General features: G+C 48.0%; 2 protein-coding genes across 7 annotated transcripts in view; one reads left to right on the top strand and one right to left on the bottom strand.

Annotated features, from left to right (window-relative positions):
• The window catches only part of ZDHHC3 (zinc finger DHHC-type palmitoyltransferase 3), a 54,841-nt gene extending 44,925 nt beyond the window's left edge, over positions 1-9,916 (bottom strand). Inside the window, exon 1 of one of the 5 annotated variants that reach the window (XM_044253749.1) lies at positions 9,795-9,916. The gene's annotated coding sequence lies outside the window, so the exon portion shown is untranslated. Of the gene's footprint in view, positions 1-9,300; positions 9,510-9,794 lie in introns of those variants that run through there. The other 4 variants (XM_044253747.1, XM_044253750.1, XM_044253751.1 and 1 more) reach the window with 4 other exon arrangements.
• The window catches only part of EXOSC7 (exosome component 7), a 46,736-nt gene continuing 31,099 nt past the window's right edge, over positions 9,546-25,182 (top strand). The window contains exons 1-3 of one of the 2 annotated variants that reach the window (XM_044253754.1): positions 9,546-9,689; positions 21,207-21,308; positions 21,622-21,716. In XM_044253754.1, coding sequence (XP_044109689.1) covers positions 9,546-9,689; positions 21,207-21,308; positions 21,622-21,716 — 341 coding nt within the window. The remainder of the gene's footprint in view (positions 9,690-21,206; positions 21,309-21,621; positions 21,717-25,182) is intronic. The other variant, XM_044253755.1, reaches the window with a different exon arrangement.

The following is a 25,182-nucleotide window of genomic DNA, read 5'->3' as shown; positions in this document are numbered from 1 at the left end:
TCCTTTTTCTCAATTGAAATTCATCTTAACGAGTATATCAATAACCTTCTATGGTTTAACAGAGGAGACGGGGAGATGGAGAGGAGAAGTGAGTTGGGGGAAATTGGAGGGGGCATGAACCCTGAGAGACTGTGGGCTCTGAGAAACAAACTGAGGGTTCTGGAAGGGAGAAGGATGGGGGGTTGGGTGAGCCCAGTGGTTGGGTATTATGGAGGGCACATATTGCATGGAGCACTGGGTGTGGTGCATAAACAATGAATTCTGGAGCACTGAAAAGAAATAAGAATAAAAGAAAAAAAATAACCTTCTATGGTTTAAATCCTACTGTCTCAAAAATACAATGTTTGCCACTTTTAGAACTTCTCACATTGCAGAGCGATAGACTTAAAAGCATTCAAAAGGCAGCACTACAACTTCAAAGATAAATGAATGGTCCATGTCCTAGAAGCTTAGGAAGGTATCTGAAGGAGAAAACCAATTTATCTGAGTTACAATTCTCTTAATTTAATTTGTGTAGGGATCCAAAAGGATTGTAAATTTTATACGCATTTTTAGAGGGTTTTCAGAGAAAGAAAGAATGAACCATGAATACTATGTTTGAAATATTTCATTAAAAAAAAAAAAGAATGAGTCACTGAACTTTCTCTTCTAAAAGGTAAGGGTGTGGTTCAAAGGAAAGGTGCCTTATCATCTGCATCACAACCTGCCAGCCAAGGAAGGCGTCCAGGCAGGCAGAATGCCCTGGCCTGTTCTAGAAAATCTTTACCGACAAGTCTACACCACCCTCTGCGGGAAGATCCTGTCCTGCTCTGCCTGTCTCTTGTCTTCTGACATACTCAGCCTTCAATAAAACACTAAAAAAAGGGGCACTGGGTGGCTCAGTGTGTTAAAGCCTCTGCCTTCGGCTCAGGTCATGATCCCAGGATCCTGGGATCACGCCCTGCATCCAGAGAGCCTGCTTCCTCCTCTCTCTCTGCCTGCTTCTCTGCCTACTTGTGATCTCTGTCTGTCAAGTAAATAAATAAACTCTTAAAACAAACAAAAAAAACAAACACTAAAAAAAAAGTAAAAAAGTAAAACATCACACTCCCAAACCAAACCCTATAATCAATAAGGTTCACTGAGAAGACCAGACAGGGGTCGTAAGTTAAATTTTCCTTCTGGCCTCCTAACCTTCGTATAAAACAGACTCATGTGCACACTCAGACTTCTTAATACTCGGCCCCCATTTCAGAATGAAGTCTGGGATTTGGACAGCGAATGGATGCTAACAGTTATCTTACTTATCACAATGGACTATTGTACTACAAGTGGCCAGATCACCACCTCCTGACTTTCTAAATCTACTTAAAAAAAAAAAAATACACACCTGATACGGGACACAAAGGCAGAATAGGAATTATTAATTCCTTACCACTTACAGTCCCCTGACAAGTCCTTGAAACAGGCAGAGTGACCTTCCTCCAGGGACTCAACTGCCTCAATATTGATACTCTGCGAAGCGCAAAAGGCATCTTGATCTTAGCCCAATCCCCAGCATTCTGTAAGTTTACTTTAACATAAAAATCCTCTTGGAAACTTCCTTTATCAGATACATGTTGGCAATCATCCCAAGCATATGACCCACCCATACACATCTGAAGGGTCTGGAGAGTGAGTTTCTACTAAACAGCAATAAACGACCTCTCCTAACAATAGCTAGGCCCCCAGGAGCCTGGAAACCTTGTTTCCAAAATACCTGGGAGGTTTACACTATCCCTAACCACCTCCCACCTTGAAAGTATATGATGGGCCACTCCTCATGACCCTGGGGCGGCTCTTTCTGCCCATGGTCTGTCCCCTTGCTTTAAATAAAACCACCTGTTTGCACCAAAGACGTCTTAGAATTTTCTCTTGGCCCTCGGCTTGGAACCCTAACATCTTTCCTACATCACATCCACATGGAGGATGCCATAATACAGGTCACAAACATTGGGGATCCGTAGAAACTACACTTGTTTGGGTAACACAGTCTATTTTCCCCTTTTATAGGTGTACTTTATGATACGTTTTAACAATGAGGAAAATTAATGAGACTTTAAAACAGGAGCATGTGTACCATGAACTGGTTAAAAAAAAAAAATCACCATCTGGGTCAGAATTTTAGAGCTGGAAGAAACCTTCAAGACCATCTATTAGATCTGAGCCAAACTCCTTCTGTTCCATAGATGAAGAAATCCAAATCTGTCTGAGACTCTGTCTAAAAGTTTTAGACAAAACACGCAGTGCTGTCTCCGGGAATGGAGATGGGCACCAACATGAACCAAATGCCTATGATGACTGAGGACTTAGATAATGCAGTTCATTGTAATTCTTACAAAAATCCAGCACCTCAACCTTCTTACACCTCAACCCAGTGAGATGCAGAAGTCTTGGGTAATATTCCCGAGCTCATACAGAGCAAGGGAGTGGTAAGGCCAGGACTCAAAACCAGCTCTGCCTGCCACCATAGACCACAGTCTGAGCACAGCACGTGACTTTCTTTCTTTTCCCAGAGGGGGAGGGGAGGAATGACCAAGCAGGAAACACAAGTTCTGCTTCCATCTCCCTCACACAGTTCGCGGACCCCAAGAAAAGTCACTTCAGCTTCGCTTTGTTGGCTTCATCTCTAAAGTGAATGGGAACGACTAGATCTCTAAGATTTGTGACTTTTTTTGAAAAAAAAAAAAAACCCAAGAAATGGACTCTAAACAGACATTCCTTCCACTAGCTCCTGGAAGCCTACTGTACCTGTTCTTTAAAAAAATTTTTTTTTTCTTTCTTCTCTGTGCTATTTGACTAACTTCTGGCAGCTGACTCTTCAACGGATCTCAACACCGAACCGACCGGCGGACTACCTTACACATGCAAGGCCTGAAACACTCAGCCTTTGAGAAAGAGATTAGCAAGGTTTACCTGCCCTCATCCAAACTAGATGAGTAAAGAAAGGAAGCTCTAGGAGTGAGCTGAAGGTCCATAAATCGGTTAGAGAGGTGACTTACACCCCCCCTCCCAGTTTATCAGACCGTACTTGCCCCAGGCTTGTGCAGCCATCTCCCTACATTCCAGAAGTCTGCAACCCAGCAACAAAATCTTTCCAAGGGCAACAATGTATCACCAACCCAGCAGCCTTCAACAACACTGCTTGTCAATGACTGTGTTACTCTCACAGTATGTGAGCCTCTCCTAATCAGGTCCACTGGCCTCTGGCAGGGTAGATTCCCAGCTGGGCCTTCTGCCTGGCTCCTGTCACAGTGGGGGGCATGCTGAATCTAAGAGAGGGGCCCCAATTCTTCCTAGGTGTCTACTACCCCACAGACACTGGGCTGTGTGCTAGACCCGTCTTCTCTTTGCTCTTCCTTGTAGATATAAACCCTGGCTTTCCCATGCCCTTTTGGAGAAGGGAAACTGAGGCATGGAGAGATCTGCCTAAGCTCATACTCTAAAGAAGCGGTGGAGAGGGTACATTCCCCAGGCTGCTCTCATTCCAGAGCCTGCTTTTTACTCCTCACTGCAACCACTAATTTTGCCCCGTAACCAGAAAACAAAGGGAAAGGTGGGCCGGTGCCTCCGCCATGACCTTGGGTTACTTACTGTTTGGCTCTCTTGCCCACACATGGTTATGTGGAGATGGTGCTAGTGGATGGGTCATGCGTGGCAGCGCTCACAGGCCACAGGCCTGAACTTAAGCATTCTGTCCTCTGAGGTGGGGCCCTGGCTGAACACCAGCCAACATTTGGAAGGACTGATCCTGCCTTAACCTAGGAAGCAGGAGGTATGTGAAACTTCAGCGGGGACAGTCACCCTAGGACTGAGTCCCTAAAATCTGCTTCTGTTGGCGAATGCTTCTTGGGGGGCTAAGTTCCAGCACGCTGCTTTTTCGGAGAGAGTGCCCACCCATGCTAGGCAGAGACCAACAGGCAAAGGGTCCCACCCGAGGTGCTGAAAATGGCACCTGCCCCCACATTGTGCCATGGGCAGACATGCAGCCACTGTGACATCACCCAGGCAAGCACTTGGCTTTTTTAGGGACTAAAAGCAGAAGGCCCATGGAAGGATCTAAGATCGAGGGGAGAGCAAGAGAACCAGTTACTGCAGTGGCACTGGGAGCAAGAAGGGAAGCCATACAGCTTTAGATCCCTGCTGATGCCTTTCATCCCTGCACCCGTAGGTGCCACACCAGAGCGGAGCCTTGGGAAGACACTGGGACCAAGAACAGGCTGTCCACATCCACGGCCCGTGGACAGGCTCTCGCATCTATCGAGGGCTTTGGAGACAGAAGGGAGGCCAGTGCTAAGTTAAAACAGACTGGCTTAGGGTCAGGAGATCACAGTTCTACTCCCCTTCCTGCGGCCACTACCACCTGATTTCTGGCCAAAGAGTTGCCCTCCCTGGGTCTCAGTGGCCTCACCTCTAAAACAAGGGAAGACTGAGCTGTGTGCCAAAATCCCCTGCAGGGTTAAGATTCTGAATCCTCTGTTCTCAGGAACAAATTCAATATTTTGTTAATTTCTTGGATTTTTATATGTTTACCAAAAGCATCCCTTAACTTCCTTTCCCTGTTCTTTCTTCATATACAGAAAGAAATTCACCAATAACTGTTAGCCATTTTCCTGACATGCTCAGTTTTCTAAACAATTATCATTTCCTTTTGTTAATTCACTTGATTTTTTTTTTTCGGAGTGGAAAAAGCACTACCAAAATGCACCAAATATTACAAAAGTGGTAAGGGAGAGAAATCTTTAAACGTGAAGCAGGACGTGTATCCGTTATTGGTTCTGAGCTTTACCATCTTGGTAAGATACACATTTTAGGATAAGATGAGGCTTAGAACAGTTAAGAGATTTGCTCTTAAAAAATCACAAAAAAATGATCTGTGGCAAAGCCCAGATCACGGGGATAGGCACCCAGTAGTCTTTGGACCGAAAGAGCATTATCTTCCTAATCATCTTGCCTTTCTAGATTTTTTTGCTGCTATTTTTCAGTTTAGAAATGTACGCGTTGTCCATAGCCACGTCAGAAGTTGCTGCAACAGAACTGTGGCCAGAATTGCATCTGTCCCACTAGGCTTATTTTTCTAAGGTGAGATACATATCCCACCCAAAGAAATTCTGTCCCCACAGACCTTGACCAGGAGAAATTCCTGTCTCAGGTAGCCCAGAAACACCCAGAGTTCAACTGTCAAGTTTCTACATACCAGGAAGCTTACAGTTTGGAGGAGACTATGAAAAGATGGAGTTTTCCTGGTATTTCCTGGCATTTTTTGGATGGATAACTGAATCAGGGGGGACAGGGGACTGAAGCCTTCTTACCTTCACAGTTGAGAGCCAGGAATAACCTGGCCATTTGTCTCTGGAAATCTGCTTCCAAAGAGGAAAGCAAGTGATTAAAAACATGCACACACAAGAAGAAACTAGAGGCAGCATGGCATTTGCTTCTCCCCTTCCCCCCAAGCAGGTCAATATCCTGACTTCACTCCTCCATTTCTATCCAGATTCTGGGGCTATTAGCATGGGTATGCGTGTTTAAGTATTTCCAGACTTGCTAATCAGAATATGTGACCCCTCCCACCCTTTGTTCAAACATGCCCTAATGAAAGATGTGAGAAGCACTCTGCTACCTTCTCAAAAGGAAACACACACGAAGACCATTCCTCTGTATGAGAATAAGCTTTACCGATGGAGTCCTATCAGTTTTTCTGCCACTGTAATTAAGAGTTGTAATTTCTGGAAAAGCAACACAGCCACAGACCTGCCTGCATGACTGACAGGTTATTTATATCGAGTGTTTCTTCAGACACCGCACTGGCAGGAAAATCAAAATGTTTAAAGGAAACAGATCCATAGGGAAAATAAGTTACTCGCATTTGCTTTTCTGCAGTTTTGGGCTAATTGTGAAAATGCAAAGGTAAAGGTCTGGCACTTGGCTGCCTCTCTTTGAGCCTGGGAAGATGTTCCCCTGCTGGTCTTTTAAGAAATCCCTGCAACTTCAGCACCATGGACTCTGCGTTGCCCCAAGCTCTTCTGTAACTGGCTTTTACTGCTTTAATTAACCAAGGTTAGGTGGGACAGATTTATTCCGCCTCTGTAATGTCATTGTTGTCTGCTAGTGGCTAATAGCAGCTCTTTGCCTCTCATCCTTGATGCCTGGCCTGCACAATTAGCACCTTATTACAGGTCGGCCTCACGTCTAATTACCACACTGGCTCAATTGGGCACTTTATTTCACTGTCTTGTTTATGCGCTAGTTCGAGTGCCTGGGCTCTCCAGCTACAGCAAACCCTCAACTCCTTTTAGGCAGGTGTGTTTTCAGATTCCCATCTCTTTGAGTCCACAAGAACGCTAGACACTCATAGGCATGCAAACAAATACTTCCTGTTTGAAGCGCTTCTAGATGTCTATTGTGGGAGTAAGGCACATGGTTGGCATCGGGGTCTCCATGCCTCGCTCCATCATCCGTCCCAGATCCAACAGCCTTCTCTGTTGTTGAGGGCTCTTCTGAGCTACTCTGAGTTAAGCTCCACTTGGCTTGTATGTAACCTCTTCCCTTATCCGAAAGGGGATAAGGGAAACAGACATAGCGAGCGTCCCCTCCGCACCATGTTTGACATTCCTTTAGAAGGAGTCAAGGGATGTGAATTTATGGTTGAACGGACTCCCTGCTTTTGGAATAAAAGCTAACTACAGCCTACAGAGCAGTTAACAATTCCATAACTAAACAGGCCTCCTTCACCGAATACTCGGGCAAATGAAGTATAGTCTAGTGAGGAGACCGCATAAGGGGATGGTTAGGAGTGCAGGTATGGGAGTTGTTGCCTGGTCTCAAACCCCAGCTCGGGCACTTTTTAGTCATGTGACCTGTGACCTTGATCAAGACAATCAACATCTCTGCACCTCAGCTTCCCAATCTGTAAAATAGGGGTAACGGTACTTGCCTCATAGGGCTCTTGTGAGGACTGAATCAGTTAATCATTGTAAAGTGCTTTAGAACAGTGCTTGGCACCTAATAAGCACTACGTAAGTTAATGTTAAATAAAATTTACATAGTAAGAGGCTCAGAATGGACAGACTTAGAAAACATAGCCCCTTCCACCCCCGCCCCCAAGAATCTGATGACAGAAAAACATGCTGGTTTTATAGACTAAGGTGTTATTCTTGGCTTCTTGATTTTCTGGCTAACGTGCCTTCTTTGACTTGCTTCAATAAACCAAAAAAGAACTCCGAATTTATGAGTTTTAAAAATGTGTAATGCATTATCACAACAAACATGATAAAAAATGTTCTGCCAGCATTGATATGTAACAGTTACTGAACGTGTCATTGTTTTAATAGAGAACCGAAAATAAACATTCCGCTGTTTACACCTCTCAGACCTACTTAGCCTAACATGTCAGACATCATTCATAAAATTATTTAGCAAATACTGCCAACTCTTCTCTAGCAAGGAACATTTAGTCAGTTGTCAGGGGAATGGTTCAAGTTTGTGTTCTATATTTTCAAAGACATATTGAAAGATCTTTATAGAAAGATGATTCCATGATATCCAACTCAGACTCCTTCTGTCTTTTCTGATCTGTCCATTTGCTGCCACTTTTAAAATCTACAATTCTCTTAGTTATCTAGCTACTAAATCTCCATGTTCAGGGTCTTTACTTTCTGAGCAATCTCTAGAACAGAATATCATTTCTAACATCAGCAGTGCCTTATTATCTATCTCATCACAAAGCTCCTCACATAGAAACCAGGTGTCCGACCACACAAAGATTCCTATGTGCCCCAACAGGTGGGGCACCTGTGCTTTCATTCGGAAGAAAAGCCTTCCGGCTTCACCTCTCCCAGTCTCCCGGGAGGGCCAAATCCAACCCTGCAGGATGTCTTCCCTGTAGGTAGTACACCTATAAGAGAACTATGGAGACTTAAGAAGCTACTCATGTCCAGTCTACTAAGTGATTATTTATTTTGGAACCCAGCAGTTTACAGCTTAAGAATTTGGGCAGGTAATTCTTCCCTGTACCCTCCTCTGACCCACCTCCCTAATCCCACTGTATTCATGGGTGCCACCATGTTCTGTGGTTATGTTGACCCTAGAGCCTTTCCCTCTGCCTGGGGAGCTACTCTGGGCAGAAGTCGTGTTTTATTTGTCTTAGTGTTCCAAAGTTGGCCCAAAGTCCATCCATAGCAAGCTCTCAATAGTCACCTATGAGACAGTATTAAAGCTACTAGCAAAGAAATACATTCTTCAGATGATCAAGCTGTTAAGGGTTACTGTATTTTCACTTTTCAGAACAGGGAGGCTCCTTAAAAGAGGGACATTTGGAAAAGTCATCAGACACCCTTGCTTCAGTCACTCTGGGTTAACTTTCCCCCATTTATCCACATGACCTCTTTAAAATCTGTACCATACCTTATCTTGCCTTGCCTTATTGGGTTTCTGCAGTGACCCTATATTCACCTTGTGGGTATCCCTTCTGGATATCCAAGGCCCATACTCCAACTTGGCCACGGCCAAGGCTGGGACCCCCCCCCTCCCGCCCGCAGCTGTCTACAGCTCCCAGCGACCACACCATCAAGCCCAGGCTTCCAGCCATCGCTGGGAAGCACTGGGGACGCCTAGACACTGTGCCCCTGGCCAGCACCAGCTACCAAGACTCTGCCCCCTCCTCTCTTTGGGATAATGCTCCAGCGACGACCTGGGGCAAGGGGGGATCCTGCAACGTTCTGGGTCAGCGTCTGGTCAGCCGGAGAGAGTGGGCAGGGGTGGAATCCTTGGGGTGGAGTGAGGACGCCCTGGGACTACTGGGCACTCACTCCCGGCGCGGACCCTCCCTACCCAGAACGAAGTAAAGAGGGCTTCACCGCCTCTTCTTTTCACGCATCCGAGGGACTACAGAAATGCGGGACGGAGGGATGGGGGTGGGGGAAGAGGGGAGGAGAGCAAGGAGACAGCCCCTCAGGCCAATCATGACATCTGCCTCCCCTCGCTCAGGGTCGGTCGGTCTCTTTTTCAGGTCCTTTCTCTCTCTCTCTGGTCTCTCTCTCTCTCCGGTCGGTCTCTTTTTCAGGTCCTTTCTCTCTCTCTCTGGTCTCTCTCTCTCTCTCTCTCTCTCTCTCTCTCTCTCTCTCACACACACACACACACACTCGCTCTGCTACTTCAACTCCGGCTCTGAGCAAACTGCGACGCGCGCCTCTCCCACTATAAGTCCTAAGCTCCGGCCCCGGCCCGCGCCTCTGGCCTCACCCCATCCTTTTCACTCAACCCCAGTTCCCCCTCCCAACTGACCGTGAAGCCGGAGGCAGTTCCCCAGTCCCAGGCCCCCGGTGGGGCTCTCGCCGCCGCCGCCGTCGCCTCCCCTTGCAGCCCCCGACCCGGGACCCGGCCTCGGGCTGCAGCGATGGCTCCCCGGCACGAGGCGCCGCGGCTTCCTGGACTCGTCCAGACACGGGGCGGCGCGCAGGAGAAGCCCATCGAGCTGCCGGCGGTGGCGGCAGCGGCGGTGGCTGCAGGAGCGGCCGCCGCGCAGGTTGATGACGCAAGGCTCGTGGTGGGGGGGCGCTGTCCGCGCCGGGGCGACGCGAGCAGATGACGTGCGACGAGCGAAGCGGCTCGGCAGCATGGCGTCTGTGTCGCTGAGCGAGGCTGAGAAGGTGTATATCGTGCACGGCGTTCAGGTAGCTGAGCCGCGGCGTCAGCCATCGGGTCCCCCTGGCATTGCGGGTGGCGGCGCCCCCTCGTTTCCCTCGGGAGGAGGCGACCAGGCGGCGTGCTGGGTTTACCTGGTCATTAGACAGCTCTGCGGCCGGCGTTTGCAGCCCGAAGCCGGTAACGGGAGTCTCTTGAGGATCCCACGGGCGAGGGTGCACTGAGGGCTGTGTGCGTACTTGAAACCTGCCGCGTCTACAAGGTTCCAAACCTGGGTGGGAAGGCGGTCCCTGAGGCCTTTTCTTAGCGAGGGAGCACCGCCCCCAGGGCCGTCTTTTCAGCTTTAGGGAATCGCATCACTGGGCCGAGCCTCACTTTTCTCTGCTAGGAAACGGGGGTTGGCGGGAGGCTTCTGGCCTGTTGTTCCTTAACCTCGTGGGTTGGGAAGCACAGGGAGAGAAGGTAGTGAGGGGACAGCGCTTTGGAAATATAAATAAATATATTACCTATATTCCCTCTTACAAATAAAGGGGGAAGAATGTTTAAAAAGCAGCTCTACAGCCAGTGACACTTACTTTTGCAGTGGATTATTAAGATCCTTAGAGGCAGCTGTAACTATATTCAGATCTTCTGTGGTCGGTTTTCAGCCCTTGGAGCCAAGACCACTCCCGAGCGAGATTGGAGAATGTTGGGTGTAATGAGCTACCAAGGAATGCCAAGTGTGTCCTTCTTGTTCGTAACCTACCCAGGTTAGAGACATCCCCAGACGTCTTGGTGAAGCCTGACCAGAATTCTGTTCTTGCCCGTAGAGGCCTAATCATTTTGTGTTTTACTTTTCACATACAGTGGAGTATGGTCAAATTCAACTTCTGGTATCCCCTTTCCCTCAGCCATTGATTTCTTTATTTCAAAGATGAATAAAGTAAAGTAAAGGCAATGGAATGTAACATATATGCTAAGGGAGCGGTATAGTTAGTGGAGGTCAAAGGAGCTATACAATATTGGGGACTATGATGCTCCGAAGTCTTCCCTAAGGAGGTGGAATTGCTCCCTTAAATCCATGTCAAGTGTCCCTCCTTTGTGTTTTCAGGACTCTGTGTTCGTTCATTCGACCTAGAACTAAGCTCTGCTCAAGGGATGAGAAGGACCCTGCCCTTATATAGTTCCCATGCTAGAAGGAGGAGACAGAAATTATAGAGCTATTTGTCTGTTTGTATGTAAAATTGTACTGATGGCTGTGAACGAAGAAGTAGTCAGGGACCTGATCTAGTCCAGGAAGTCAGGGGAAGCGTCCCTAAGGAAATAACATTTGAAATGAGCTCTCAGCACGCTTAAGCATTAAATAGGCTTGAGCCTTCCTGGAGGAAAAGTTGCTGAATCTGCAGGCTCTCAGGTGGAGGAGGTGTGAAGCCACGTGTGGGCTGGGGGTAGTGGTGGTAGATCAGGTCGTTGAGGTGGCTAGATGCCTGATCCTAGTGGGTTTGGAGGTTTGGAGGCTCAGTCACTCCTTCCTCATGGATCTTCGAGGAAGTAATCTGTCATTTGGTCCCTTTAAAACCTAGCCAGTGTCCAGCGATTAGTAGGTACTCAATGAGATTGATTGAGTAAGGCAGGTCTTAAAAGGGAGGTCAGTTGGGCACTCTTTTTATTTTTAAAGTTAAATCTCTATCTAATCCGTACCATGAACCTAATATTAGGGCCACAGTTGTTGGTAAATGCTCTGCTCTGTGTATCATGGAGCCATGCAGAATACCTGACTTTTTTTTTTTTCAAGATTTTATTTATTATTTATTTATCTGACAGAGAAAGAGAGAGAGCACAAGCATAGGAGCAGCAGGCAGAGAGAGAAGGAGAAGCAGGCTTCCCACCGAGCAGGGAGCCTGATGCGGGACTCTTTCCTAGGACCTGGGATCATGGCATGAGCCCAGGGCAGACACTTAACCAACTGAGCTACCCAGGAAACCCCAGAGTAACTGACTTTAAAGAAATCTCTCTGTAACGACTATTAGTGTTGGCTACAAATTTGCTGTATTTATGGAGGAGGGAAATAGCATTGACACCATCTGAATAAAGGTCAGAAGGCAGGTGATTAAGCTTCCCATGGGGTTTCCACTGACTCAGTTCTAAAATCACTTCAACTTTTGTTTTGTTGGTCTTTGAGTGCTGGCTGTGAACCTTATATGATACCTCCCCAGAATTCTGTTCTTTCTTGTGTCTGTAGATCTACTTGTGTTTTTGCTTGTTTGTTTTACTTTTCACCTTTGTGCAGTATGGTCAGTTTTAGCTTCTGTCATCCCTTTCCTTTCAGCCTTTGGTTCCTTTACTATTTCAGGGATATTTCGTCTTGGTTTGGTGGTCGTTAGAAGCAGTTGAAATTATTATTATTTTTTAAAGATTTTATTTATTTGTCAGGGAGAGAGCAAGAGAGAGAGTGCGCACGCACAAGCAGGGGGAGTGGCAGGCAGAGGGAGAAGCAGGCTCTCTGCTGAGCAAGGAGCCTGACTTGGGATTTGTAAGGCAGGTCTTAAAAGGGATCATGACCTGAGCCAAAGGCAGACGCTTAACCAATTGAGCCATAGAGGTGACCCGGAAGCAGTTGAAATTAACCTCACAATGTGTGTTGAGGACTCAGTTGCCAGTAATGGTAACCAACAAATGCACTCAAGCAGAAAAAATATGCTTTAGAAGGTTTTGAGTGTTATTCTAGGGATTCAGGGTCATCTTCAGGCTCTCCCTTGCTCATCTCTGCTGCTTTTTATGCCTCTCCTTTTTCTTACCTCTCTTCAGACTGGTCTGCGGTTTCTCAGGCCATGTGGTAGGAGGAATGTGGTTACCTCTCAGCTCCTGGGATTATGGTTCCTCTGTATATAAGAAGCCATCCCTTCTAGTTCAGTTCCAACGTCATCAGGAGAAAAATGTCTTTGCTTCAGCTTGGGTCAGATGAAAGGACGGACAGAATCATTAGGCTCAAAAATGGCCACTGGAAGCATGGGGCACACTTGAGAGAAAGCAGTTTGTCAGAGGATGGATCATATTAGGTTCTGGCAGAATATGGAATCCCATTCAGATAGTTCAGGAGACTTGAATGATGCCACTGTTTATAATGGTGTGGGTGGATTTCAGGTAATTGACAAGAGATACTGAGGAGCCCAGAGATGAGCAACCGCAGGGAGGAGCTGTTACCCCTAGGCTGAAGGGTCAAGGGAGCAGCAGTTGTGTTACTAGATGCCAGTGATAGCTACAGCTGTGGAGGAAGAGCTGCTCAACAGACACTGTAGCCTTGGCCAGATGAAAGCGCTGTCAGAAATGTGGCCCCGGTTAGGGGTGGTAGGGAGGGGGGATGGGAAGCATTGTCTCATCTCCTTTTGGACCTTTCATTGGCCAGACCCAACCACAAGACAGTGAAGGGAGTACAGGTGATGTAGTTGAGAAGGAGATAACCTGGTGCACAGATGAGGCCAGAGAAGGGTGGAGAATGAGTCCAAGGGAGCGGATCAAAGGGATCCATGGACAGGATAAATGGAAAGGTTGATCCATCAGTATTCTTAGTATATGATTGGATTGGTTTCTGTTAGGTTCCCTGTCACCCTTTGAAGGCTGAGGTGTCCCACCCTTGGTTAGGCACATACTATAATTTTTATGTCATCGAATCTTTGAAACTGGCTTGAAGGTGAGTATTAATTACCTCTATATTACAGATGAAGAACTGAGCTCAGACAGGGTCCAAGGTCACACAGAGAGTACGTGGTGGAGCGGGGACAGAAATCCAGATCTGTGATCACAAGAGCTCGTACCTGACTTTCATGGTGCTTTCCTACTGCAGTGAAAGCCTTGGTCATGTGGTCCTTAAATAGGGTTCCCAGAGCAAGGGCCAGAGAGAATCCCTGTTTCTACGTCTCTTTCTTTCTCTTTCCATCTGGAAGCATGTGAGCAACAGGAAGGAAGAGGGGACGTTCTGGACACTGCCCCCTCCCACACTCCATTTTTCTAGACTTTAAATAGTTCATGGTATGTACTGTATTGTTATCTTTCCAAGTAGTATCTTTTCCACTTTTTTTTTTTTTTAAGATTTTATTTATTTATTTGACATACAGAGATCACAAGTAGACAGAGAGTCAGGCAGAGAGAGAGAGGAGGAGGAAGCAGGCTCCTTGCCGAGCAGAGAGCCTGATGCGGGACCTGATCCCAGGACCCTGAGATCATGACCTGAGCCGAAGGCAGAGGCTTTAACCCACTGAGCCACCCAGGCACCCCATATCTTTCCCACTTTTGTTAAGTTCCTTTAGAATTGTATTTGCCTTTCTTTGTACAGCTTTTTTTTATCAACTCGTATCTCAAACTGTTTTTTCTCTATTTACAATACTCAGGGATTGTGGGGGGCAGATTTTAGAATTTGCAGAATTCTAAAGGGTTTACCCTCTTTCAGGTTTGAGCAACTGGCTAGGTGTGTGTTTTCTTCCTGAGGAGACACAGCTGACCTCCGTCTCAGCCTGCTGATTCTGAAGTCTTGAAGTACCTTTCATTCACCTGCAAAGTGCAGATTCCCAGGCTTTGCCCAGACCTTCTGAATCTTTACCTTTGGGGTTGGAGCCTGGGAATGGACATGTTCATAAAGTGTCAGGAGATTTTGATGCCGCCAGCAGACATTGGCCTACGGGTGGACCACTGGCCTGGTCCGGCTGAGAGTCCGCTGCCGAGTCCCTGCTCCTGCCAGCCTGAGGTCGCATGGTCTCCTACTGGGTTAGCAGGAGGACCTGGGAGCCAGACCAAGAGGAGCCCTTTTCCCAGCCATGCCATTCACAGTGAGAGTGATTTTATCTGAGTTTCTGAGCCAGCCTCCTCTGGTAAAATGAGACTATATCCATTGTGGGGGGGGTGGGCAGAATGGGTTTGTGAGAAATGTTGAGATGGGGAAATACAGCGCGCCTGGCAGGTGGTCAACGCCAAAGAGATGTTGGGTCCTTTTCAAGTTTGTTTTTTCCGTCAGAAGTGTGGCTTTGTGCTGAACTGTGCACACTATGTTCCCAGCCTTCACAGTGACCCTGCCAGTGGTTCAGCCTGTGGCAATTGAGGGCTAGAGATTATTAAATCATCTCCAGAAAAAGCAGATTTGTGGCAAGGGCTAGAAAGTCCCAAGGCAGCTCCACCATGGGCCACGTGGTCTGGGTGACTCTTCGTTCGTCTTTTTTTTTTTTTTTTAAAGATTTTATTTATTTATGTGACACAGAGAGAGATCACAAGCAGGCAGAGAGGCAGGCAGAGACAGAGAGGGGGAAGCAGGCTCTCTGCCAAGCGGAGAGCCTGATGCAGGGCTTGATCCCAGGACCCTGAGATCATGACCTGAGCCGAAGGCAGAGGCCTTAACCCACTGAACCACCCAGGCGCCCCTCTCCGTTTGTCTTTATGTTGGTGGTGACACCTCCACGCTGCTCTCCTGGAGCATATCTCTTCTCTGCAGCACTTGCTGTCCAGCTTCCCTTCATCTTGGCGAAAAATCTGTCACCGCCTCCCTGTCCCCCACCCTGGCCTTTCTTTCACGTGGTTGCTCTGGCCACCCTCTGTACCTGACCTGTCAGTTCTTCTTGAACTCCCTTCTTCTCCAGTATTTCCCGGGTCAGAGATCAGATTCCAAGGAGAGAGTCAGTTTCATGCAGGTTGCTCTCCAGATTGTACCTGGGGTCAAACGCCCCCACCACTGGCTCTGGCTGTTGGACGTGGACCGTGGCTCAGTCATGTGGCCTCAGTGGAGCCAGAGGCAGGGTAGGCTTCCCACAGGCCTGCTTCTTGGTGCTGTGGCGGTGACCTGGACATGAAACTGGCCTTCAGAGCTTCAGACCAGGCCCTAGCGATGGATGAGCCCCACCAAGAGGCATTCCTCTCTGGACTTTGTCAAAGCCATCTTATGGAATTTTTCCTGGCAGTTGAAGGGAGGTGTAGCTCAGCTGATGATTTTCATTTCTTTTCTGTGGCTCTAGTTTTCATTATAAGCATCGTTGGCAGAACAGCACAAAAAAGGGGGAACAGGGTGACACTGGGGTCCTTAGCTGTAAAGCGGAACAGTCAGTATTCAGCTGTTCAACCTGGCCATGCAAAGCTGGAGCCAGCCCCCAGGACTCTTGACTCTGAGTCCCATGCCCTTCCCATTTGGGGGCCCACGGCATGAAAAGCCTGCACCCAGGCGCTCTGTGAAGTGAACAGAATCACATTCTTGAACTGCAGACTACTCAGTATACTCAGAAGGTGAACGAGAACTGACATCTGGTTTTGCCTGCTGTGACTTGGGCCTTGGCCTGCAGAGCCAGATCTGATGTGGTCCTTCTCCTAAGTGGGGTTGTTTTCTAGTAGAAGTGTTCTAGTCTCCGTTCTGTAGCAGGTCCGAGGTGTTGGACAGGTCAGAACAAGGTAATGGGGGGTTAACCTCACTGCCAAGGCCACAGTCTAAATTCTCCCAAGCATGTTAGGTTAGTAGAGCCGACTTGTCCACTTCCTTTAACAAGTGATAGGACTGGGTTACTTGGGTCTGAGACAGGTGTTTCTGGGTGGAGTCCCTTGTCCTTCCACTCTGCCATGGACAGCGGAACGGGTGCCTCAGTGACCTTCCTCATGCATAAGCCCCCTGCAGGCTTGTTTTCGAGGATTCGGTGAGCTGATAGCAGATAGGTGGGAAGCGGGAGAAGGGAACTGTGCAGGAGGCACTTGTGTGTGCTACAGTGTGCTGAGGGTCCCCGAAATGATTCCTGGCTTTTGGATTCTCCTCTCACTCTGTAAGGTTGGGGTGATTCCTGCTTTCCAGATGAAGAGACGGACTCCATGCTGTTGAAGAGTTAACTTGCACAAGGTCACAAAGCTGGTATGTGACAGGAGAGATTTAAATACAGGTTGAGGGGCGCGTGGGTGGCTCTGTCGGTTGAGGATCCAACACTTGGTTTTGGCTCAGGTCATGATCTCAGGGTCATGGGAGGGAGCCCCATGTCGGGCTCTATGCTCAGTGGGGAGTCTGCTTGGGATTCTCTCTTTCTTTTCTTCTGTCCCTCTCCCCAGAATGCTCTTATTCTCTCTCTCTCTCTGACTCAAATAAATACATAAATCTTTAAATATATATATAGTACATATAATATATATAAATAATATATTAAATATATATCTGTGTGTGTGTATATATATGGGTTGGAGAGGACTCCACCACACCACACCACACCACACCCAGTCGGCGGAGATGTTGTGACTGGGTAAGAAACAACTGGAAAGTCACTGGGAGCTGTCCCAGCCCCCTTGGGCTCCAGCCCCCTCTGCGGAGAAGGGCAACCCGTCCCATCACTCCGTGGCGGTGTCCAGCATTTGTTGACATTTCTGTTGGGTTTTTGGATGGAGCTTTTGCTGCGGGGCAGCCCCTGTTTAAATGGTCACACATGGATTAATTCCTTTGCTTCCGAGTACTACTCGTGAATAAACATTTTGATAGGGAGTCTGGCTCTGAGCCAGAACAAGCTGGTTTGGGTAATTTTTAAGCCTTTTATGAGGAAAGCTGGATTTAAAAAAAAAAACATAGTCCTGAGTGCAATGATTTGTGGACTAATTTGTTTGTTTGTTGGTTTGTTTTTGGTTTTTCTCCTATTCTCTTTGGTGCTTTTTTTCTATGAAAAAATATATATACTGTGTGCATCCTTGGGAAGGAAAATTTATAGCTTTTTGTTTATCTCTTACTTGTCACCTGAGCCTTTCCCAGTGAGCCTTCCCCAGGGAGCAGAGAGTGATTTTTTAAAAATAATTTTTAATTTTTTAAATAACCATATAATGTGTTTTTAGCCCCAGGGGTACAGGTCTGTGAATGGCCAGGTTTACACACTTCACAGCACTCCCCCCACCAAGTCCATAACCCCACCACCCTCTCCCGACCCCACTCCCTCCAGCAACCCTCAGTTTGTTATTCGAGATTAAGAGTGCAGAGAGTGATTTAAAGGCTGGAAAGGCAGTACCTGGTGAGGCCCGCTTTTCCATCCTGGAACAGGGGCGTTGTCACTACAAAGGGTAGTGACTAGATCTTTCCAGAAAAGTGATTTTTTTTTTTAAAGATTATTTATTTATTTATTTGAGAGAGGGACAGTGAGAGAGATCGTGAGCGAGGAGAAGGTCGGAGAGAGAAGCAGACTCCCCATGGAGCTGGGAGCCCGATGCGGGACTCGATCCTGGGACTCCAGGATCATTGACCTGAGCCGAAGGCAGTCATCCAACCAACTGAGCCACCCAGGCATCCCCAGAAAAGTGGTATTTTAAAGCCATAGTTGGAAGCCCTGTCACCTGTGTCCTCCCTGCGTTCAGAGTTGTTTTCTCCATTGTTGTGACCAACTGGTAGAGCCAGCAGTTCACCCTTCGAGGGAGGCCATCTCCTGTTGCCCAGTGGAGAGACCCTCCAGAATGCAGAGGACCATGTGGAATTGTGGGTTAAGAGCTCTGGCTTGGAGTTCAAGTGCTTCTTACTGGCCCTGTGACCTGGGGCCAGACATTTTGCATCTTTCATCCTCTTTCCTTATCTCTTAAAAGGGATTAAAAAAGCTATCTTACAGGTTTATTGTGAGAGTTAAATGTGTCAGCTGTGTAGCATTCCTATCGCATTATCCCAAATATAGTAAATGCCCATTAGAGAATAACTCCTATTAGTTTTTGCAAGTAATTGTGGCTGTTTTAATTTATGGATCTGTAGAATTAGAGAAGTACCTTTGAGGCCTTCTGATTCGGTGTCCATCTTTTAACGAAGGAGGGACTAGCCTCAAGCATCTTGCCCTAGATCAGGCAGCTAGTTACGCGAGACCAGGCCTGGAGCCCATGACTGAGTCCTAGTCAGTGCTCACACTTGGCACCTGACCTGCAGCTCAGGCAGGGGCAGCCTTCGTAAATCACGTTTCTGGGCCCGTTTTCACTTTCCTCATAGGGCACACCTGGAGGATGAGGCATCAGAGATTAACCTGGGAAGCCTTTCCTGTTCTCTGGGTGGGGTCGTCAAGAGGCACTTATTATGTAGTTTTGGGATCCTCCAGGGAAGAGGAATCACTTTATGGAATTCCTCCCTGGAGGTTCATTTCCTAGACTTGAACATCTGTTGCTTTTCAAGTACTGGTCTCCCCAGACTCATGATGGGGACTCCCTCCAGGAAGGGGATGGCCTGGAGAGCGGACGAGCCTCAGAGGGACTTCAGGCTGACTTGTGACGTGTATTTTCTCTGATTAACAGGAGGGGGATAGGGCAAGAGTAGAAACAGGGTGGAAGAAGGTCAGAGCTGGGTGAGTACAGTGCTTCGCTGGATTTCAGTGTCTCCAAATAAAAATGTCAGTCATATATGCAGTTAGCCAGGCAGTTTAAAGGTAAATTTGTTACCAGTTACATACTTTAGGACAGTGTTTTTAAACATTTTGAAGAGATGGGGCGCCTGGGGGGCTCAGTGGGTTAAGCCTCTGCCTTCGGCTCAGGTCATGATCTCAGAGTCCTGGGATTGAGCCCCGCATTGGGCTCTCTGCTCGGTGGGGCGCCTGCTCCCACCCCCCCCACCACTCTGCTGCATCTATGCCTACTTGTGGTGTCTCTCTCTCTGTATCAAACAAATAAAGAAAATCTTAAAAAAATAATTTTGAGGAGCATTAACCCCTTTGAGAATCTGATGAAGCTAATGAGTCCTTTTCTGAAAGAAGAGTGCTTTCAAGAAATGTTTACAAAGAACGAGGAAGGAAGATCTCCACGAGCTGATGTGTAGTGATTGCCTGCATATGTATTATTAAATATTTAAAAAAAAAAGAAGCAAAGTATAAAAGAGTGTCTGTAGCATGTTACTCTTCATATAAGGAAGAAAAAGATATAAATTAATGTATCTGCTCATTTGTGCAAAGGAGATACAGGAACAATGAACCAGCAATTAAACAAACTGCCTGGGGTGGGTGGGAAAGAGCTAGAAAGAAAGGGCCATGAAAATAGGGCTGAGGGGAGAGCGGCCTTTCCCTGAGCACACTTCTCCTGATAATTTTGACTCCTAGAGTCGCGGTGATAGTCCACATACCGGAAAAGTCAATGAGTAATTAAAAGTAGCGGGGATATGAGGGAGCCGCCCTGGAGCACAGTTACAGATGAACCTCACCGTGCGGGGGAGTAGCAGAGCCACACTGAAGGATGGGGAAGACACTGGGAGACGGGATTCCGGGTGGGCCTCGAAGGCTGGAGACAAAAAGAACGGTACTCCACGTAAATTTAATTCTCAGGATTTAACAAATACATAAATACATTGCGGATAATGAGAGCCAGGTTTCTCATTTTCTGAGAAAGACGTTGCAAATAAGACAAGGAGGAAGGTTAGAACCAACTGTCCGCGTGAACACGTGGCCTTTCAATAGTTACGTGGACAGATTCAGAAATAAATGCAGCTGTGTGGGTTAGCATACACAGATGTCCTCTAGCTCTGCGGAGAAGTTCTGGAAGCAGTGGTACCCCGGCAGCAGTGAACTTAACTTAGCAGCCAGATCCTGGCTTATAAAGCACCGTTCCTCAGTGAAAGGAACCAGGACTCCTTGGAGAAAGGGCTGATCCCAGGGCTGGGGCAGGGAGAAATACCAGAGGCCGGAACATCTTGTCTTGTCAGAAGTAAAGATGTGCTCGAAAAACGATTTCAGGCATGTTGAAAGAATGCAGGAACCAACCCACAGGAACCCCCAGTGGCCAAATCGGGAACACTTGGAGCAACGGCATAAGTAATGACAGTATCGGATTACAGCCGCAGCCTAGAGCAGATATCCATCCGTGAGTTATGCTGATGGACGTAGATCGCAGAAGAAGTAAATACTTGGAGATAAGGGGTAGGCAGTACGCAGACCACTCTGAAGGCCATCTTCGGTAGCAGGGGTTGGCACACTTTTCCTATAAAGGGCTTGATAGTGAAGATTTGGGGCTCGCAGGTTAGAAGATGTGCGTCACAACCACTCAGCTCTGCTATCGTAGCGTGAAAGCAGGCGTGGCTGTGTTCCAGTGCAGCGTTTCACAGAAGCAGGTGGCCCTCGGGCCCAAGCATGCTGTCCCTGTTCTCGGCAATGCCTGCTTTAGAAGAGAAGCACTGGATGTCTTTGGCTGTCCATGGCGTAGATCTTGCTAAGTTTGGGGGGGCACAGCTGGGGCAGATGTAACTCTGACAACATAGACTTCCTGATGCTGTTTGGGAATCGCCAGCTTATTTTGTTTCTCGTTCAGATTTTCTCTGTTCCGTCTGCCTGTTTGGGGTCATGAGATGTAGGATGGACTTTGCCCTTGTTTGGGCCTGGATGGAAAACCCAGCTTTGCTCTCACCAGTTGTGGGACCTCAGATACATGGCTTTACTTCTCTGAGTCTTCATTCCCTCATGTGGAAAATAGTAATATTGTTCCTCGCTATAAGGACAGACTTCTGGGTGATTTGCTAAGAGAGGGTCAATGCTGTATTGCCTAGTTCTCCTGGGGGAGATGACGTGCATGACTTTAGATGTCTGCTGTTGGTTGGGTTGTGGTTGTATTAGGGTCGTGGTTATTGCCCTTAGGAGGACCTCCGTGTGGATGGCCGTGGCTGTGAGGACTACCGATGTGTCGAAGTAGAAACCGACGTGGTGTCTAACACCAGTGGGTCTGCCAGGGTCAAGCTGGTGAGTACCCTGTGGCCACAGGCCGTGCCCTGGGGGAGGACAGGCAGCCCCTAGGGAGCCAGCTGCGGGCCCCTCTGGGCTTCGGGAGTGCATATTTTTCCAGGGAATCCAAGACCCAAGCCAGACTCTGGGAGGGCATCTGTACAGATCTGAAGGACCCCTTACCTCTTCAAAGGGCCACTTCCCAAGTTCCTTTGCAGTGCTCCTAAAAGAGTCCCCGAGGGGCCTAGTCTGGGAGAGGAGGTTGGCAGTTGGGTATCTGGCTACCTGCCCTGAGTGAGAACACTTCTCCCCTTCTTGCATGTGTCTACAGGGTCACACAGACATCTTGGTGGGAGTGAAAGCAGAAATGGGGACACCGAAGCTAGAGAAACCAAATGAAGGTTACTTGGAGTTCTTCGTTGACTGGTCAGTACTTTGCATTTTTTAAAAAAAATTTTATTTATTTGAGAGAGAGAGACAGCACAAACAGAGGGAGCTGCAGGCAGAGGGAGAAACAGGCTCCCCGCTGAGCAAGGAACCTGACAAGGGACTCGATCCCAGGATCCTGGGATCATGACCTGAACCAAAGGCAGACACTCAGCGGACCGAGCCACCCAGGCACCCCACATTTTTTTTTTTTTTTAAGTAGGCTTCATACTGGGTGTGGAGCACAATGTAGGGCTTGAACTCACGACCCCAAGATCAAGACCTGGGTGAGTCCAAAAGTTGGACACCTAAGCCACCCAGGTATCCTTATGTATATGTTTGGAAAGAAAAGTGATGTATATTTTTAAAAAGATACATTTATTTATTTGAGAGAGAGAGAGAGCACATATGTGTGCATGAGCTGGGCAGGAGGGGCAGAGGGAGAGGGAGAAAAAAATCCTTGAGCAGACTCCCTGCTGAGTGTGGAGCCTGAATCAGAGCTTCATCCCACAACACCAAGAACGTGACAAGAGCGGAAATCAAGAGTCAGGCACTTAGCCAACTGAGCCTCCCACGCTCCCTAAAGGAGAAAATGGTTTAAAAGAAAATTCGGAGATGAGACCTCTGGTTTCCTGTTGAACCTACTTTTATTTTGTATTCAGTCATCATTCCTGCAGCCAGCAGGTATTTCCTGCATCCCTCCTGGGTGCCGGACACTGGGATATGTGGGAGAAGGCCTTGGCTTGAGTCCTGCCCTTGTCCTAGTCACCTGGTCTGTGCTGGGCCTCATTTTCCCCATCCGAGAAAGGAGGGCATTGCCCGGCAGCCCGGCACATGGTGGTTCTGAGAGTCAAGTAAAATGATGGGTTTTGTGATGCTTTGAAAAATATCAAACGTAGATGATAAGGGTCATTTGGTCTCAGATGCCCTGTTTCTCTTCCTGCTCTAGTTTTGCAGAAAACATTTCATGACTTGCTTGGCAGAGAAAGGACGAGGGCCGGCCAAACAGCCCGATGGAGGGAGTGGCATCGAGGCAGGCAGTGTGGGCGCTGGGAAGAGCCAGGACTCTGCACTTTCTGCAGCCAGCCAGACTCTTCTGGCCAGCTTTGTGACCTCAGGCTAGTTACTCAGTCTCTGTATGCCTGAATTTCTTTATCTAAAAAATAGGAATAATGATACTATTGCAATGATGAAGAAAGGAAATTAGGAAGACAGAGTGGGCACTACCACAATGATTGGCTCCTAGCGGGCTTTCAGGAAGTGTTCCCTGCCCCCCCCCATCTGTTGCCTCCCCTTTCTTGGGCTTGGGGCCCCGGTCCCATCCTGCGTCTGTAACTTCACTTCTAATTGTGTGGTGACAGCAAGCTTTCTTGAGTTGGTAAAGATCTCTGTTAGCTCATGCTAGGTACATGAGCTAATCTAATACAGATTCTGTATTAGAGTCCCCAAGACCACCCCCATATTTAGAGATTAGCTGGAAGGATCCACAAGACCCAGCATATAGTTGAACTCATGGCTGAGATTTATCATAGCAGCGGAAACGCAGCAACATGTGTGTGATGATTCTGCCCAAGAAAGCCCTTTAGAGACTCAGCACCCAAGATTTTTATCGGGGTCGGTCACATGGGCACCCTCTGCTTAACACGTACCAAAATTCCAGACTCCTGGAAGGAAAGCACATATTCACCTTATCACATTATTTGCACCAATAGTCCAGCGACAGCAGACCACAGTTCACTGTGGGAAAGGTCTTATTGTCAAGTTCCCAGATGGCAAATGAGGGCCCACCTTGCAAGCAGGCGCTTCTAAAGATGGCAGCCCTGGGCCTGCTGCGTGCACCTTTTCAGCATAGATGCTGACCCCCCCCATTTATATAATGAGTTCGAGTCTTCTGGTTTTCTTTCACACTCAAAGTTTGGTCCTTGGGTGGCTGAGTTGGTTGAGTGTCTACTCTTGATTTCAGCTCAAGTCATGATCTCAGGATCGTGGGATCAAGTGTCGAATTGGGCTCCACACTGCGCGTGCAAACTGCTTAAGATTCTCTCCCTCTCCCTCCCCCCACAAATAAATAAATAAAATTAAATTAAATTAAAAAGAAGTTGGTCTTGGGACGCCTGGGTGGCTCAGTTGGTTAAGCAGCTGCCTTTGGCTCAGGTCATGATCCCAGGGTCCTGGGATCGAGTCCCACATCGGGCTCCTTGCTGGGCGGGGAGCCTGCTTCTCCCTCTGTTTCTGCCTGCCATTCTGTCTGCCTGTGCTCGCTCTCTCTCCCTCTCTCTCTGACAAATAAATAAATAAAATCTTTAAAAAAAAAAAAAAAGAAGTTGGTCTTCACAACATTGCTATTAGAGAGATGATCAGTTTGAGAGAGGGTCAGGAATTCCCCAGGGTCGTAGAGCGGGTCATGCCAGCTCAGGCTTCTCCCAGTCTGGGCCTTGGCTTGTTCTACTCCATGGAGCCCGCTGAAGCCAACTTTCCAGGGATGTTGTGCTCAGAGTTCTGAGAACATATCTGCAGTCAGCTTTCTGGCCAGTTTTCTTTCTAGTCCATTCCTGCACCCTGCCCTGAGCGACCCCCCTCCCATCCCCCACCCCGAGGCAGTCTCCTCCCCTTGGTTGGACACGGCGGCTCTCACCAGCCTGAGTCATCCAGTGGGACTGGCCCATCCTTTAAGTCGCAGTGACCTCGTTCAGGTCTCCAACTTACCCCTTTGCTCTTGGTGGAAGAAAATGCCTCTCCTGGCCTTGATCTGCCTGATTCAGCGCAGCGAACAGTCACTGAGGAGCAGGCACCATGTGCAAAGGACTGTAATTTGCTTTTCTTTTTCACCTCTTTATTATCTTGTACCTCCTTCATCTTCGGCCGACCGCAGACGGTCAGCCCAACCACACCAAAGGGAAGGTGTTGCCCTCGGATGCTTGGCATAGGGGACATATTTCACTGTGGCTCTGTGTCTGAACATGACTCCAGGTTAGCCTGCTGCTCTTGTCCCTTTCTTGTCCTAGCTGTACAGGGAGGGTGACTCCAGGATGGGAGGACTCTTGGACCCAGCTCTCCCAAGATCCGGGTTCTGGAGGAGCCTCTCCCTCCTGGCCAAGCAGGGCTGCCTGCTCCTCTCCTTTCTCCCTTTGTAAGGCTCAGGAGACCCTCCGCAGGCCCAGAAGCTCCAGTTCCCAGGGAGCTCTCTGGACTCTATCAAGATGGATAATCACAAGGTGGCACACTGTAGCGTCTTCATGTGGCTGGGTTAGTGATCAGTTTAGCAGGTGGAGTCACCGTGAGACATTTGCAAAACCTCGTGTTCCTCCAGAGAAGGGAGACGCTGATTTACCAAGCTCCGTCGGTTCGGAACCTCACCTGGGTCTTCAAAGATAACTCGTAATTGCGTATACGAACCCCTTTATTCTCCAGCGAATAGGAATGGTTCCTGGACGTCTGTGGCTGTGCCCAGCACCAAGGGTGCCCC

The sequence above is a fragment of the Neovison vison genome, chromosome 6, assembly GCF_020171115.1.
Source record: "Neovison vison isolate M4711 chromosome 6, ASM_NN_V1, whole genome shotgun sequence".
In the NCBI taxonomy this organism is placed as follows: Eukaryota; Metazoa; Chordata; class Mammalia; order Carnivora; family Mustelidae; genus Neogale; species Neogale vison.
The sequence above is the reverse complement of the archived record's forward strand: the minus strand, read 5'-3'. Positions and strand labels throughout refer to the sequence as shown.